Source organism: Rana temporaria, chromosome 6 (genome assembly GCF_905171775.1).
Source record: "Rana temporaria chromosome 6, aRanTem1.1, whole genome shotgun sequence".
In the NCBI taxonomy this organism is placed as follows: domain Eukaryota; kingdom Metazoa; phylum Chordata; class Amphibia; order Anura; family Ranidae; genus Rana; species Rana temporaria.
Window position 1 is genome coordinate 15031741 of NC_053494.1, and position 12095 is coordinate 15043835.

Sequence of the window (12095 nt, forward strand, 5' to 3'; positions counted from 1 at the left end):
ATCAACATGGGGACAGGGTGCTCTGGGGTGGGGGGGCCCGCAGTGCGCCCCCCTGCCCCAGAGCACCCAACCCCCCCATGTTGAGGGCATGCGGCCTGGCACGGTTCAGGAGGGGGGGGCGCTCGCTCGTCCCCACTCCCTTCCTGACCGGCCGGGTAGCGTGCTTTGGATACGGGTCTGGTATGGATTGTAGGGGGACCCCCTACGTCGATTTTTCGGCGTGGGGGGGTCTCCTTACAACCCATACCAGACCTAAGGGCCTGGTATGCTCCTGGGGGGGGAACCCATGCCGTTTTTTTCTTTGAAAATTGGCATGGAGTTCTCCCTCTCAGGAATGCATGCTGAGCGACGCTGTCATTTTTTTTTTAAATTATTTGTTTTCCCGGCGCGTCTTTTTTTTTTCACCCGTCGCAACTTTAGTGTCCCGTCGAAATTCTCAAAGCCGCCCGGCGTTAATTACGTTCGCGCGCTGCACGTCGGGAAAATGACGTCACACGCATGCGCAGTACGGCCGGCGCGGGAGCGCGCCTCATTTACATTTTAAACGTCCCCAGGAGAGGAGGACCGCCTTACGACGGCGGCACTTAAGTTACACGGCCTGAAATTTCTAGCTAAGTGCTTTGACGATCGGGCACTTAGGTAGAAATTTTAAGTCAGTGTAACTTAACTGCTGAAATTTAAGTTAGGCAGACTTTTTGAGAATTTGGCCCTTTATTTTTATTTTTTTTGTATACAATACATTTTTCTTGCTTTCTTGGAGCACATTCAATCTGTGGATTGTAATAGCAGTATATTTTTTGGGGGATTTATTTCACTTTTTTTTTTGATGGATTGAGAAATCCATATGTTATAGTTTGGCACAGGGCACTGTATTGGTATTTATTGCACATTATTTGTTGATTGTTTGCACATTAATTAACAACCATAGACACATGTATATACTTTTTGTTTTTTGAGTAACAAGTTCACAGGATCAGTCGTGGTAAAATGTTTATATAAATATAAGTTAGCGCAATTCACTTCACAAATACACAAATCTAAACCCAACCTTTAAGGTTGCACTTTGTATTGCAGCAAGACTTAATAAGAATCTTGATGCCATCTTGGCGCCGGTAACACACAAATTTTTTCCAAGTGCAGGTAAAGGACCTGGCCTTTTTTTGCGATTCGGCACTGCGTCGATTTAACTGACAGTTGCGCGGTCGTGCAACATGGCTCCCAAACAAAATTGGCGTCCTTTTTTCCCCACAAATAGAGCTTTCTTTTGGTGGTATTTGATCACCTCTGTGGTTTTTATTTTTTGCGCTATAAACAAAAATAAAGCGTAAATTTTGAAAAAAATTTAATATTTTTAACTTTTTGCTGTAATAAATATCCCATAAATATATATAAAAAAGCGTTTATTGATTGGTTTGCGCAAAAAAGTTATAGCGTTTACAAATTAGGGGATAGTTTTATGGCATTTTTATTAATATTGTTTTTGTACTAGTAGTAATGGTGGTGATCAGCGATTTTTTTCCGTGACTGCGACATTATGACGGACACATTGGACACTTTTGACACATTTTTGGGACCATTGTCATTTTCACAGCGAAAAGTGCTATAAAAATGCATTGTTTATTGTGAAAATAACAATGGCAGTGAAGGGGTTTACCACTAGGGGGCGATAAGGGGTTAAGTGTGCCCTAAGGGAGTGATTCTTACTGTAGGGGGTGTGGCTGTAGGCGTGACGTCACTGATCGTCTTTACCTATATCAGGGAACAGACAATCAGTGTCACTGCCACACAGAAGAACGGGGAAGGTGTGTTTACACTTCAGCTCTTGCGACCGATCGCTGGACACCGGCAGCGATCGGTCCGCAGTTCCCGTGGGCTCTTGCGTGTGACCCACGGCTGGGCTCTTAAAGGCGTCGTACCTGTACGTGCCTGTGCCCAGCCGTGCCATTCTGCTGACGTATATAGTCGGTAGGGGGTCCCAAAGTGGTTAAGGGGTGTGGCAGGAGGCGTGTTCTATGCCTACATATGTTTGCTAGTAGTGTCCCTCATTCCTACTCTCCAAATGTTGGTAGGTATGTTTCTTACATCCACTGTCGGAGCTTCAAGTGTTACAGGGGTCATAGTGTGATCCTTCCCATGCTCCAAGGGGCCAGTGCATCCTTCCTGTCATATTAGGTTTTATGGGTAGGCAATTATAGGATCGATCCCCTGTATGGTTCCATCTGCAGCAGTTGAAAAACAGCTTTTCCTTCTCTCCCTCCTGTTGATTTTAGCTGCTGCAAAGCAAGACATATAGGAGATTTGTTCCTTTATTTGCCTCTCACCACACCGATCACCCCCTCCTGTCCACCATCAGTTTACCCCTCCTTGTGCCAACCCCCCAACTCTTTTCTTCCTCCAGCAGCTGCAGGCACACATGGGGGTGGTTCAGAATGGAGAGTGGGGGAAGAGGCAGGTAAATCTGAATCACTCACTGTGTTCATTCTTAGCTAAAGCTTCAGTTTATGAATGAACAGGAAGGCTGTGCAATGCTCTTCCTGTTCATTCATTCAGTGCAGCTGAAGCTGACAAAAAGAAATTGGTGAAAATGTTTCCTCAGTTACTTTCTCTGTCTCAAACGTGGGACTACAGAGGTCATTTAGACCCCTAAATGTACCACAGTGATAACAGGCTTTGTGTGTTTTGCCACAGGGCATATATTCTAATTGTTATTTCCTTTTTATCCCATATTTTATTAATTACAGATAACATTTTAAATAATGTGGCGCTCAAAATAGTGACAAAAATTGTAAGTGACAAAAAATATAAATGTGAAAAGAGGTAACTATATCATATAAATGAATATAACAATATATGTTGTGTATAAACAAAATTAACTCAAGGTGAATGTTCAAAAAGTGAATGAAACATGCAAAAAACATACAAAGTTCTTGAATAAACAAAATAAAGCAGCTCAAAGGTGAATCTTGTGTAGGGAAAAGTCTCTCACACTCCTCCCGGTGAAGTCAAACTGAATCTTGTGTATAAACAAAGGATAAGGTGGCACGCTAAGAGCCGGTTCACACTGGTCACGTCCCATTCTATGCAATAGAACCATTCTAATAGGAGCGACGCAAGTCGCTCCGACTTAGAAAAAGGTTCTTGCACGACTTCGGGGGTGGCTCGGGGCGATTTGCAATGACTTCTATACAGAAGTCATTTTGCTAATCGCCTCTGAAGTCATCTTCAGGACGACTTGCAGAGTTGCCCCCAAAGTCGTGCCGCCGCAGTGTGAACCGGCTCTTACCAGACTTGGTGGATTCATTAAAAAAAAGCAACAGTCACTGCCCCTACTTATAACTGGTCTTCACAGCAAGGAAGTACTGGTACCGAGCTGGTTCCCTGGCTTCCGAGTGTGTGGTTTTTGAACACCCCTAAATGCCCAAAAAAAAAACACCCCCCCCCCCGCAGCTACTTCAGGCATGTAGAGACACTTTTTGAGAACAAAACCTGGGATCTAGTTTTCATCATATGCTTTGCTGCATTTATACCATCGTTCATCAGAGATCATGGTGTCCATCTAATCAAGATCCTTCCATCTTGCCACAATTGGGTTTATTCCTTGCAAGCCCGTTTTTAATTTCGGAGACATATGTCCCCCTGAGTCCACCTGTTCCGGTAAGCTCACACTTCTATCAGTGGCGGGTAAGTATATTTCACGGATGAAGTCACGACTTTATGTTATTCAAGATTAGTCTTGGAATCTTCTCCATTCCTTCATTTAATCTTTTTTGCACTTGGTGGAATATTTTTTCATATTTATGGACTTTGATACATCATATATTTAGTGTATAATTGAGATATTAACACTCAGTCACTGCATATTTGTATCATTTATTTATTGATTTTTTGATCACAATGTTGTTTATTGACAATATTCACATTGTATAAGCGCTACACATACACATCCATTTACTTTTCGCTTTCTTTCAACTAGCCGTTTTAGCAGCTACATTCCACATTGGCAACGCAGGGTTAGGTACACCATTTTCTTCACAGCAAGGAGCACTGGAAGGGGCGAAAGCATGTAAAAAAACACACACATTTCCAAGCTCAACTTACCAACCAATTAGCAACCAACCAAATTCACCGGTCTAACAGTGCTTTAAAAACAGGGGCTTAGTTGCACGCATTTGCAAATACATGCGTAAGCTGCAGGCCCCGTCAAGGCTCCCTGTGTACTGCAGACCCTAACTCTCAAATGTAAAAGTCTCCTATAGTGGAAGCACGTGTATGCTGATGGATAGATGAAGGGCAGATAAATGTGCTATCTCCAATACCAAAATAGAGCTAACAGAGCTGCTTTGAGCATGCTAAAAGCTTTGTAAGTTCTTTGCGAAAGCTTGTCATACAAATTGCTCCAATACAAGCTAAGGCAGTGTGTACGCGGCCTAATCGTTCTGAATTCGCCCAAAAAATTTATAAAGTGTCAGTTTTAGACACATGACCCTTTACACAAAATTCACAATATATAACAATTCGCAAGTTTAAAAAAAAGTTGGGAAAAAGCTAATCAGTTTTGATTATTATTTTTTTTTACCAGGAGATTATAATTTAATACATTTTTAATTAAAGATAAATGTGATGTAATTGTTTTGTCTTGGAAGGCATCTCTTTGTTTCTTGTTCTCAGTAATAAGCATATTATAAAATTTTAAGTAAAGGCTGATGTAATAGTTTTGTCCCGGAAGGTTTCTCTTTGTTCTGAGCTCTGAGAAGACTATAAAACACGGCCTGTTCTTAATGTTTGACTTATAAGAAGATCTATAGCTGTACACACTGCTGTATAGGTAAGAGATGTCACATTTATAAAATTGTATACTCACTAATGAGTATTAGAATTTATTATTTTTGCTGGGTTGTCAACTGGCACGTATTTGCAGCAGAAAATTCCTACCCTGATGTAGAGCTTTGACCAGAGGATCTAATTAGCACACACCCTGCATCATCTACCGCCAGCTGGTCAACTCCAACATGACCTAAAGTCTGCCCAGGAAGTAAGGCAGAAGTAATGGATCAGTGTTTTTAAATAGCCATGAAAACAGTGAGGTAAGAGTGTATAGAATTAATGGAAAGCTGTTTTATTTTTGAAAAAGAAGTACAATAAAGGGGTTGTAAACCCTTGTGTTTTTTTACCTTAAAGGAACACTAAAGGCAAATTTTATTTATTTTTTTAAATAACAAACATGTTATACTTACCTCCACTGTGCAGCTCGTTTTGCACAGAGTGTCCCCGAATCCTGTCTTCTGGGGTCCCTCGGCGGCTGTCTCGGCTCCTCCTCGCAAAAGCTTTCCACCTTCATGCAAGCTCGCTCGCATGGTGGAAAGCTTTTGCGACGCGCTCCTGTGATACATTGGCGGGCATAGCCGCCGACTGTATCACTCGGCCCCGCCAGCCAATGGCTGCTATCAAAACGTCCAGGACCGAAGAGGATCACGAGAACGCGCGGGGGACTTTCGAGGAGTGAGGTAAGTAAAACAGGGGTTCGGGGGGGGGGCGGTACCGTCGGATGTTTTTTCACCTTAATGCATAAGATGATTTAAGGTGAAAAAACATTTACCTTTACAACCCCTTTAATGCATCCTATGACATGCAACTACATGCTGGAAATCATTTCATTAAAATTGCATTGATTTAGTGTGCTGTAAATGATACAACTGGCAGAACATATTTTAATCTCTCAACAACACAGATATGTAAAGGAAACCTATACAAAAATAAATATCTAGGCTTCAATTGCCAACCTTCTTTTGAATATTCTATTTGCCTGGCTGCTATGCTCTTCCATTGTCGTATCATTACCAAGTGTGTCATTCAGAAGTTCGGACTTTACAAGCTGTATGATTATTCTGGATTAATAAATCATGCAGCAAATCAGAGGCAGCCAGGCAACCAGAATATTTAGGGGGACACAACAGCATCATCATTTTATTTATGATTCTCAATGCAGGTTCCCTTTAACGCACATGACACAGTGGCTGCTGAAAGACCATAATTTGTGATTATATGTATGTGTATGAAAATGCTTCAAAGGGAACAGAGATTGCTTTTTTTTATATAAATGTTTACATTTTCAAAATTTCTCGATCAAGAATGTTTATTTATTTGCTCAAATGAATATCTTTAATTTTAGTTATACAGTATATGACATGCATGTTTACCAATAAGAAAACCATGATGTTAAAAAATAAATTCCATTTCACTTATTAGGAAATTGTTAAAATGTTTGTTGTATATACTATGGGCTAGATTCAGTAAGAATTTACGTTGGCGAATCTATTGATACGCCGCGTAAGTTCTAGGATGCGCCGGCGTATCTTTTTTCTGTATTCAGAAAGCAAGATACGCTGAAATTTGGCTAAGATACGACTGACGTAAGTCTCTTATGCCGTTGTATCTTAGTTGCATATTTACGCTGGCCGCTAGGTGGCGCTTCCGTAGATTTACGTGTCGAATATGGTAATGAGCTAGATACGCCGATTCACGAACGTAGTTGCGCCCGGCGTATCTATATACGTCGTTTACGTAAGGCGTCGGACCGGCGTAAAGTTACCCCTGCTATATGAGGCGCAGGCAATGTTAAGTATGGACGTCGGGACAGCGTCGAATTTTCCGTCATTTACGTCGTTTGCGTAAGTCGTCCGTGAATGGGGCTGGGCGTAAGTTACGTTCACGTCGAAAGCATTGACTATTTGCGCCGTGATTTGGAGCATGCGCACTGGGATACTTTCACGAACGGCGCATGCGCCGTTCGTTAGAAACGTCAAATACGTGGGGTCAACAGTATTTAGCATAGAACACGCCCCCAACCAGCCTATTTTGAATTAGGCAGGCTTACGCTGGCCCAGTTACACTACGCCGCCGTAAGTTAGAGCGCAACTTCTTTGTGAATACAGGATCTGCTGCTCTAACTTACAGTATATATAACTTACAATATATATTATATTCAGCATATATATATTTTTTCTCAATCAAAGGTTTTATTAAAGCTTATTACAAAACATATAAGGTAAATGTAATACTGGAACATACAACCATGACTTTCTATGTACATGTAAGTGTAACTGATCTTAATTTTTGTTTATATAATAAATGGAATTATGTTGTTATGTGGATTTCCTATACAATCTCTTATATACATGCATTAGGACATGAATCAACTTCGGTATGGTACACTGTTGTGGGACATAGGACACTGAGGAGGACTACAAGCTCCAGCACAACCAGAATTACTATACAGCGCATCTGACTCTTATCTAAATCTAATGCCGCGTACACACGATCAGTTCGTCTGATGAAAACGGACCGTTTTCATCAGATGAACCGATCGTGTGTGGGCCCCATCGGTTTTTTATCCATCAGTGAAAAAACGAGGAACTTGTTTTAAAATTATCTGATGGTTAAAAAAAAACGATAGAAAAAAACGATCGTCTGTGGGTATGTCCATCGGTTAAAAATCCATTCATGCTCAGAATCAAGTCGACGCATGCTCGGAAGCATTGAACTTCATTTTTCTCAGCACGTCGTTGTGTTTTACATCACCGCGTTCTGACACGATCGTTTTTTTAACTGATGGTGTGTAGACACGACTGATGAAAGTCAGCTTAATCGGATATCTGATGAAAAAATCCATCAGACTATTTTCATCGGATGAACCGATGGTGTGTACAGGGCATAAGAGTCCATACTTTCTGGTGAGCAAGTGGGAGCACTGAAGGGAAGCACAATATTTGCACCATATTCAAAAGGATAGCACTTGGCACTGTTAGAAGACTGCACGGTCCTTTGCCACATTTCAATGAATTAAGAAGCACAAGGAAAATTAAAAAAATAATATATACATATATATATATATATATATATATATATATATATATATATATATATATATATATAGAATATAAAAAAAAGTAATATATATTTTATGTTTTTACTTTAAATGTTTTGTTTCTAATGTCATTTGCTGATTTTTACTGTTCATATTTGCACATTGGTATTGCTATATGCATAATATTCAACAGATTAGGCAGTGCCTAACTTAGCATATTTAGTTCAAAAGGTATAACAATTTATTAGAGCTGCAGCTGTGCATGGTAGCCAATCAGCTGCTAACTTCAGGTTGTTCAATTAAGCTTTGACAATAAAAACTGGAAGCTGATTGGTTTCTATGCAGAGCTGCACCAGATTTTGCACTCTCCAGTTTTCGTAAATCAACCCCACAGTGTATCTATTTTGTTAGAGCTATTTTATTGTTTCACATATAACAGCGCAGGTGTGTAAAATCAATATCTACTTTTTTTACCTCTGTTGCTTTGTGAAAAAAATAAAAAATAACAATTTTTTGTGTAGAAATGTGCCCATTTCATATGGAAAACACAACATCTCCTCTAGATGTTCACATTTTGCCATTTTTTATGAAAACCGATAACAAATTGCTCATCTTCAGCACTGTCTACTTTTCCTTCATTTATTCATTTGGACTGCTGGTGAACACAGTTATCATTGCAGTGATATGTTTGAACCCCCATTTGCACACCCCAATGTATTTATTTCTTTGTAACTTGTCTGTTGTTGATATATGTTATACAACTGTTATCATTCCAAAACTCCTCTACATCTTACTATCTGGAAATAATTCAGTGCCATTTACACAATGCTTTATCCAAATATATTTTATGTTGCTAGCAGCCAGTGTTGAGGTAAACATTCTATTTATAATGGCGTATGACCGATATGTCGCAATTTGTCACCCTTTACACTATCATCGTATACTTAAGAAGAAAATTTGCATACTACTAATAATAGTCATCTGGATTGGTGGGAGCGTAAATTCATCTTTTTTTACAAGTTCAATCTTAAAAATAATTTTCTGTTCTTCTGTTACTATACACCAGATCTTCTGTGATGCTAAAGCTCTCGTCAACAAGTCATGTGGTGGTACTGAAATGTTTTATATTGTCTTGTATGCAGAGTGTTTATCATTTGGGTTCTGCCCAGTTATGTGCAACTTGATGTCCTATGTTAAAATTATCAGGGTCATACAACGCATAAAATCTAAGGATGGCCGAAGTAAAGCCTTCTCTACTTGCTCATCCCACCTCATTGTTATGGCCATCTATTATGGATCTGTGTTATCCGTATACTTGACACCACCATCAGACCGCTATGACCTACTTGAACAGATTTTAACCATGTTCTACACCATAGTGGTCCCCATGTTGAACCCTCTCATATACAGTCTACGAAATAATGAAGTGAAGAGTTCCTTGTGGAAATTAATGTTGTAACACTTACAAGTAGTACTTGTATCACATTCTGCATTGTCAGCGTTCAAGGACCTCAGGACCTCAGGACCTCAAATACTATAGGACAGGGATATGCAATTAGCGGACCTCCAGCTGTTGCCAAACTACAAGTCCCATGAGGCATAGTGAGACTCTGACAGCATCAAGCATGACACCCAGAGGCAGAGGCATGATGGGACTTGTAGTTTGGCAACATCTGGAGGTCCGCTAATTGCTTATCCCTGCTATAGGAACTCACCAGACCAAATTCTTTGTAACCATAATAGACTGCCTGGACTTTGGGGTTAGGTCATTTGATTCAGAAGAACCAAAAACAGGGGTTTCAGATAGGCCACCCCCTCACTATAAAAGGGTAAATTCACAGCATGTATGATGAGAATGTGATTTGGCTGTGATAGGGAAAACAAGGGGAGTGCTGCGGATAAGATGCTTTGAGAGCGATTAGTGTAGGGTATGAAGGTACTGACATACTGACAGGTCTGTTAAGTAAGTAAATTCTGAATGTCCTGTCAGAAGCAGAACACTATTTAGTTTTTACATTTTTTATCTTTTTTATTCTTCCCTATTCACATGCACTACAGTGATATTATCTTTATGTTGTTGGTTGCAATTGTTCTCTCAGAAGCCTTTTTTTTAAGAAGACCTTCTATGAAAATGGCAGGTCTGCTCTACTTAAATCCCCCTACTCTCTGAAGTCAAAAAACCCAGAAAGGTGTGGATATGCCTGTATATTGTGCACAGGGGCGGCCCTTCCATTAAGGCCGCACGGGAGTCGCCACCTCTCTCCAACCACCCCCTCTATGATTAATAGATATATTCATGCATTGCATTAACCTATCCATGGCCACCGCTGCCACCCCCTATTCAGGCGTCTTTCTCTTTTTTGGACACCGGGCGCCTGAATTACATCGGCTCTGGTGTTTTTTTGAAGCACCTGATTAGAGTCACAGGATCTACTGGGCTTCAAAAAAGGTGGACTGCGAGAGCATGGCGCTTGTAGTCCACCCAAATGTGTTAGAAAAGCAAATTAATATTTGCTTTTCTAACACTAAACCGCCTCTCCGCCAATCAGGTAGTGCGGGTCTAATACCCGTTACCTGATTGGCTGAAGGCAGAGGCGCTCCGATTGGACGCCTATCAAAATGGAACAACAGAGGAGGGGGAAGCATGGAGGACACAGGAGCCATCCCACAGCTCGCGGCCATCACCCGCTGCCTGACCCGCCACTAAGATGGGGTAGGTGCCGAGCAGACAGCGAGCGGGCAGGGGCCACAGTGGCGGCATTTGATGGGCACAACTGGCAGCATTAAATGGGTACAAGTGGTTGCATATGACAGGCACAAGTGGCTGTATTTGACGGGCACAAGTGGCTGCATTTGATGGGCACAGTAGCTGCATTTGATGGGCACAATGAGGCTGCAATTGATGGGGGGGGGGTTTCAGTATTTTTCTGTTTTTTTGGGCCCCCCCAAAATTGTGAGCACCAGCTGCCACTGAATGTGCATAAGCATAGCGGCTTATAGTTTTGTTTGGAAGAGCATGTGACAGGGTGATTTCGAGGAAGGTGATTGTGGGAGACAGAAGCAGAGCATTATTTTTCTCGCCAGGTAATCGCAGCGTTTTTTCTCTCGCAGTTTTCCTATGGGGAAACATTGCTAGGGAGCATACACACGGACAGTTTTCCTGACCAAAATTCTCCTGGCAGTTTTCCTGTTGGGAAAACCGGCCTTGTGTACAGGGGAAAAATGACCAAGCTGGTTCTCGGTTTTCCCCTTGGTTTTCCCGGCGGTCTTTTGACCATCGGAAAAACTGATCGTGTGTACTAGGCATGAGAGTACAGTATATAATTGCACATAAAGCATGCATATAAAGCACGGAGCCCCTGGGTCTACAATTTTCGAGGAAGAGGAATGTTTTCTCCTTGAAACAGGTAGATTGATTGACAGCAGGCAAGCCCAACTACAACTATCAGTATGCACATGCACAGAGTTCTCCCAGAGACTCCTATCTCACTGGCCATGAGAGAATGGTGTCTGAACTGTGGATCCTCATGAAATCCTCCACTGGATTTAAGCCACTTGTTAGGTTCTGTAATAACCCCAACCTCCACCTCACTGGATCACATCCATCTGTAAGGTTTGGAAGAACTCCATACTGACAATAGCTGTCCTATTCAGCTGGACTATTACAGTGAGACACACTGGCTGTCACTTTGGTAAAACTGGACTCTTTGTAGGTAATTGATTACACAATGCACACAATCCTTGAAACGCAGATATAAGCTGGTTGCCACTCTGTTGGCTACTTAAATTGGCTACTTTGCAGTTAATAAAATACATTTTTACTGTTGTGGTAAGCAGAAGAATTGTTTCCAAATTGTATTCACAACTGAATGTTTAAGGAGAACCCCAGTCCACATGTTGCTGAAGGGCTAAATAATATATCCTAATACTGTATACCTATGGATTGAGGAGCAGCTACACCACACTAATAACTTAAAGTGTTTGTAACTGTTAAAAATAATTCGCTGCCAGCCCCTCTCTTTTATCCAGCAATAAGACACAGTGTTATGCCTTGTACACACGATTGGTCTTCCCGGCGGTAAAAAGTCAGCCGGGAAAACCTAGGGGAAAACCGAGAACCTGCTCTGTAGCTTTTTCCCCCTACACACGGCCGGGTTTCCTGACAGGAAAACTGCCATTAGAGCTTTGGTTGGGAATCCCGGCTGTGTGTATGCTCCATCGGCACTGCCTC

General features: G+C 41.4%; 1 protein-coding gene across 1 annotated transcript; it reads left to right on the forward strand.

Moving 5' to 3' along the window:
• The first annotated feature begins 8387 nt into the window (after nt 1-8387).
• LOC120944368 (olfactory receptor 8D1-like) lies at nt 8388-9323 on the forward strand. Its single transcript, XM_040358422.1, has one exon. The coding sequence runs from the start codon at nt 8388-8390 to the stop codon at nt 9321-9323; it is 936 nt and encodes a 311-aa protein (XP_040214356.1).
• The last annotated feature ends 2772 nt before the right edge of the window (nt 9324-12095 follow it).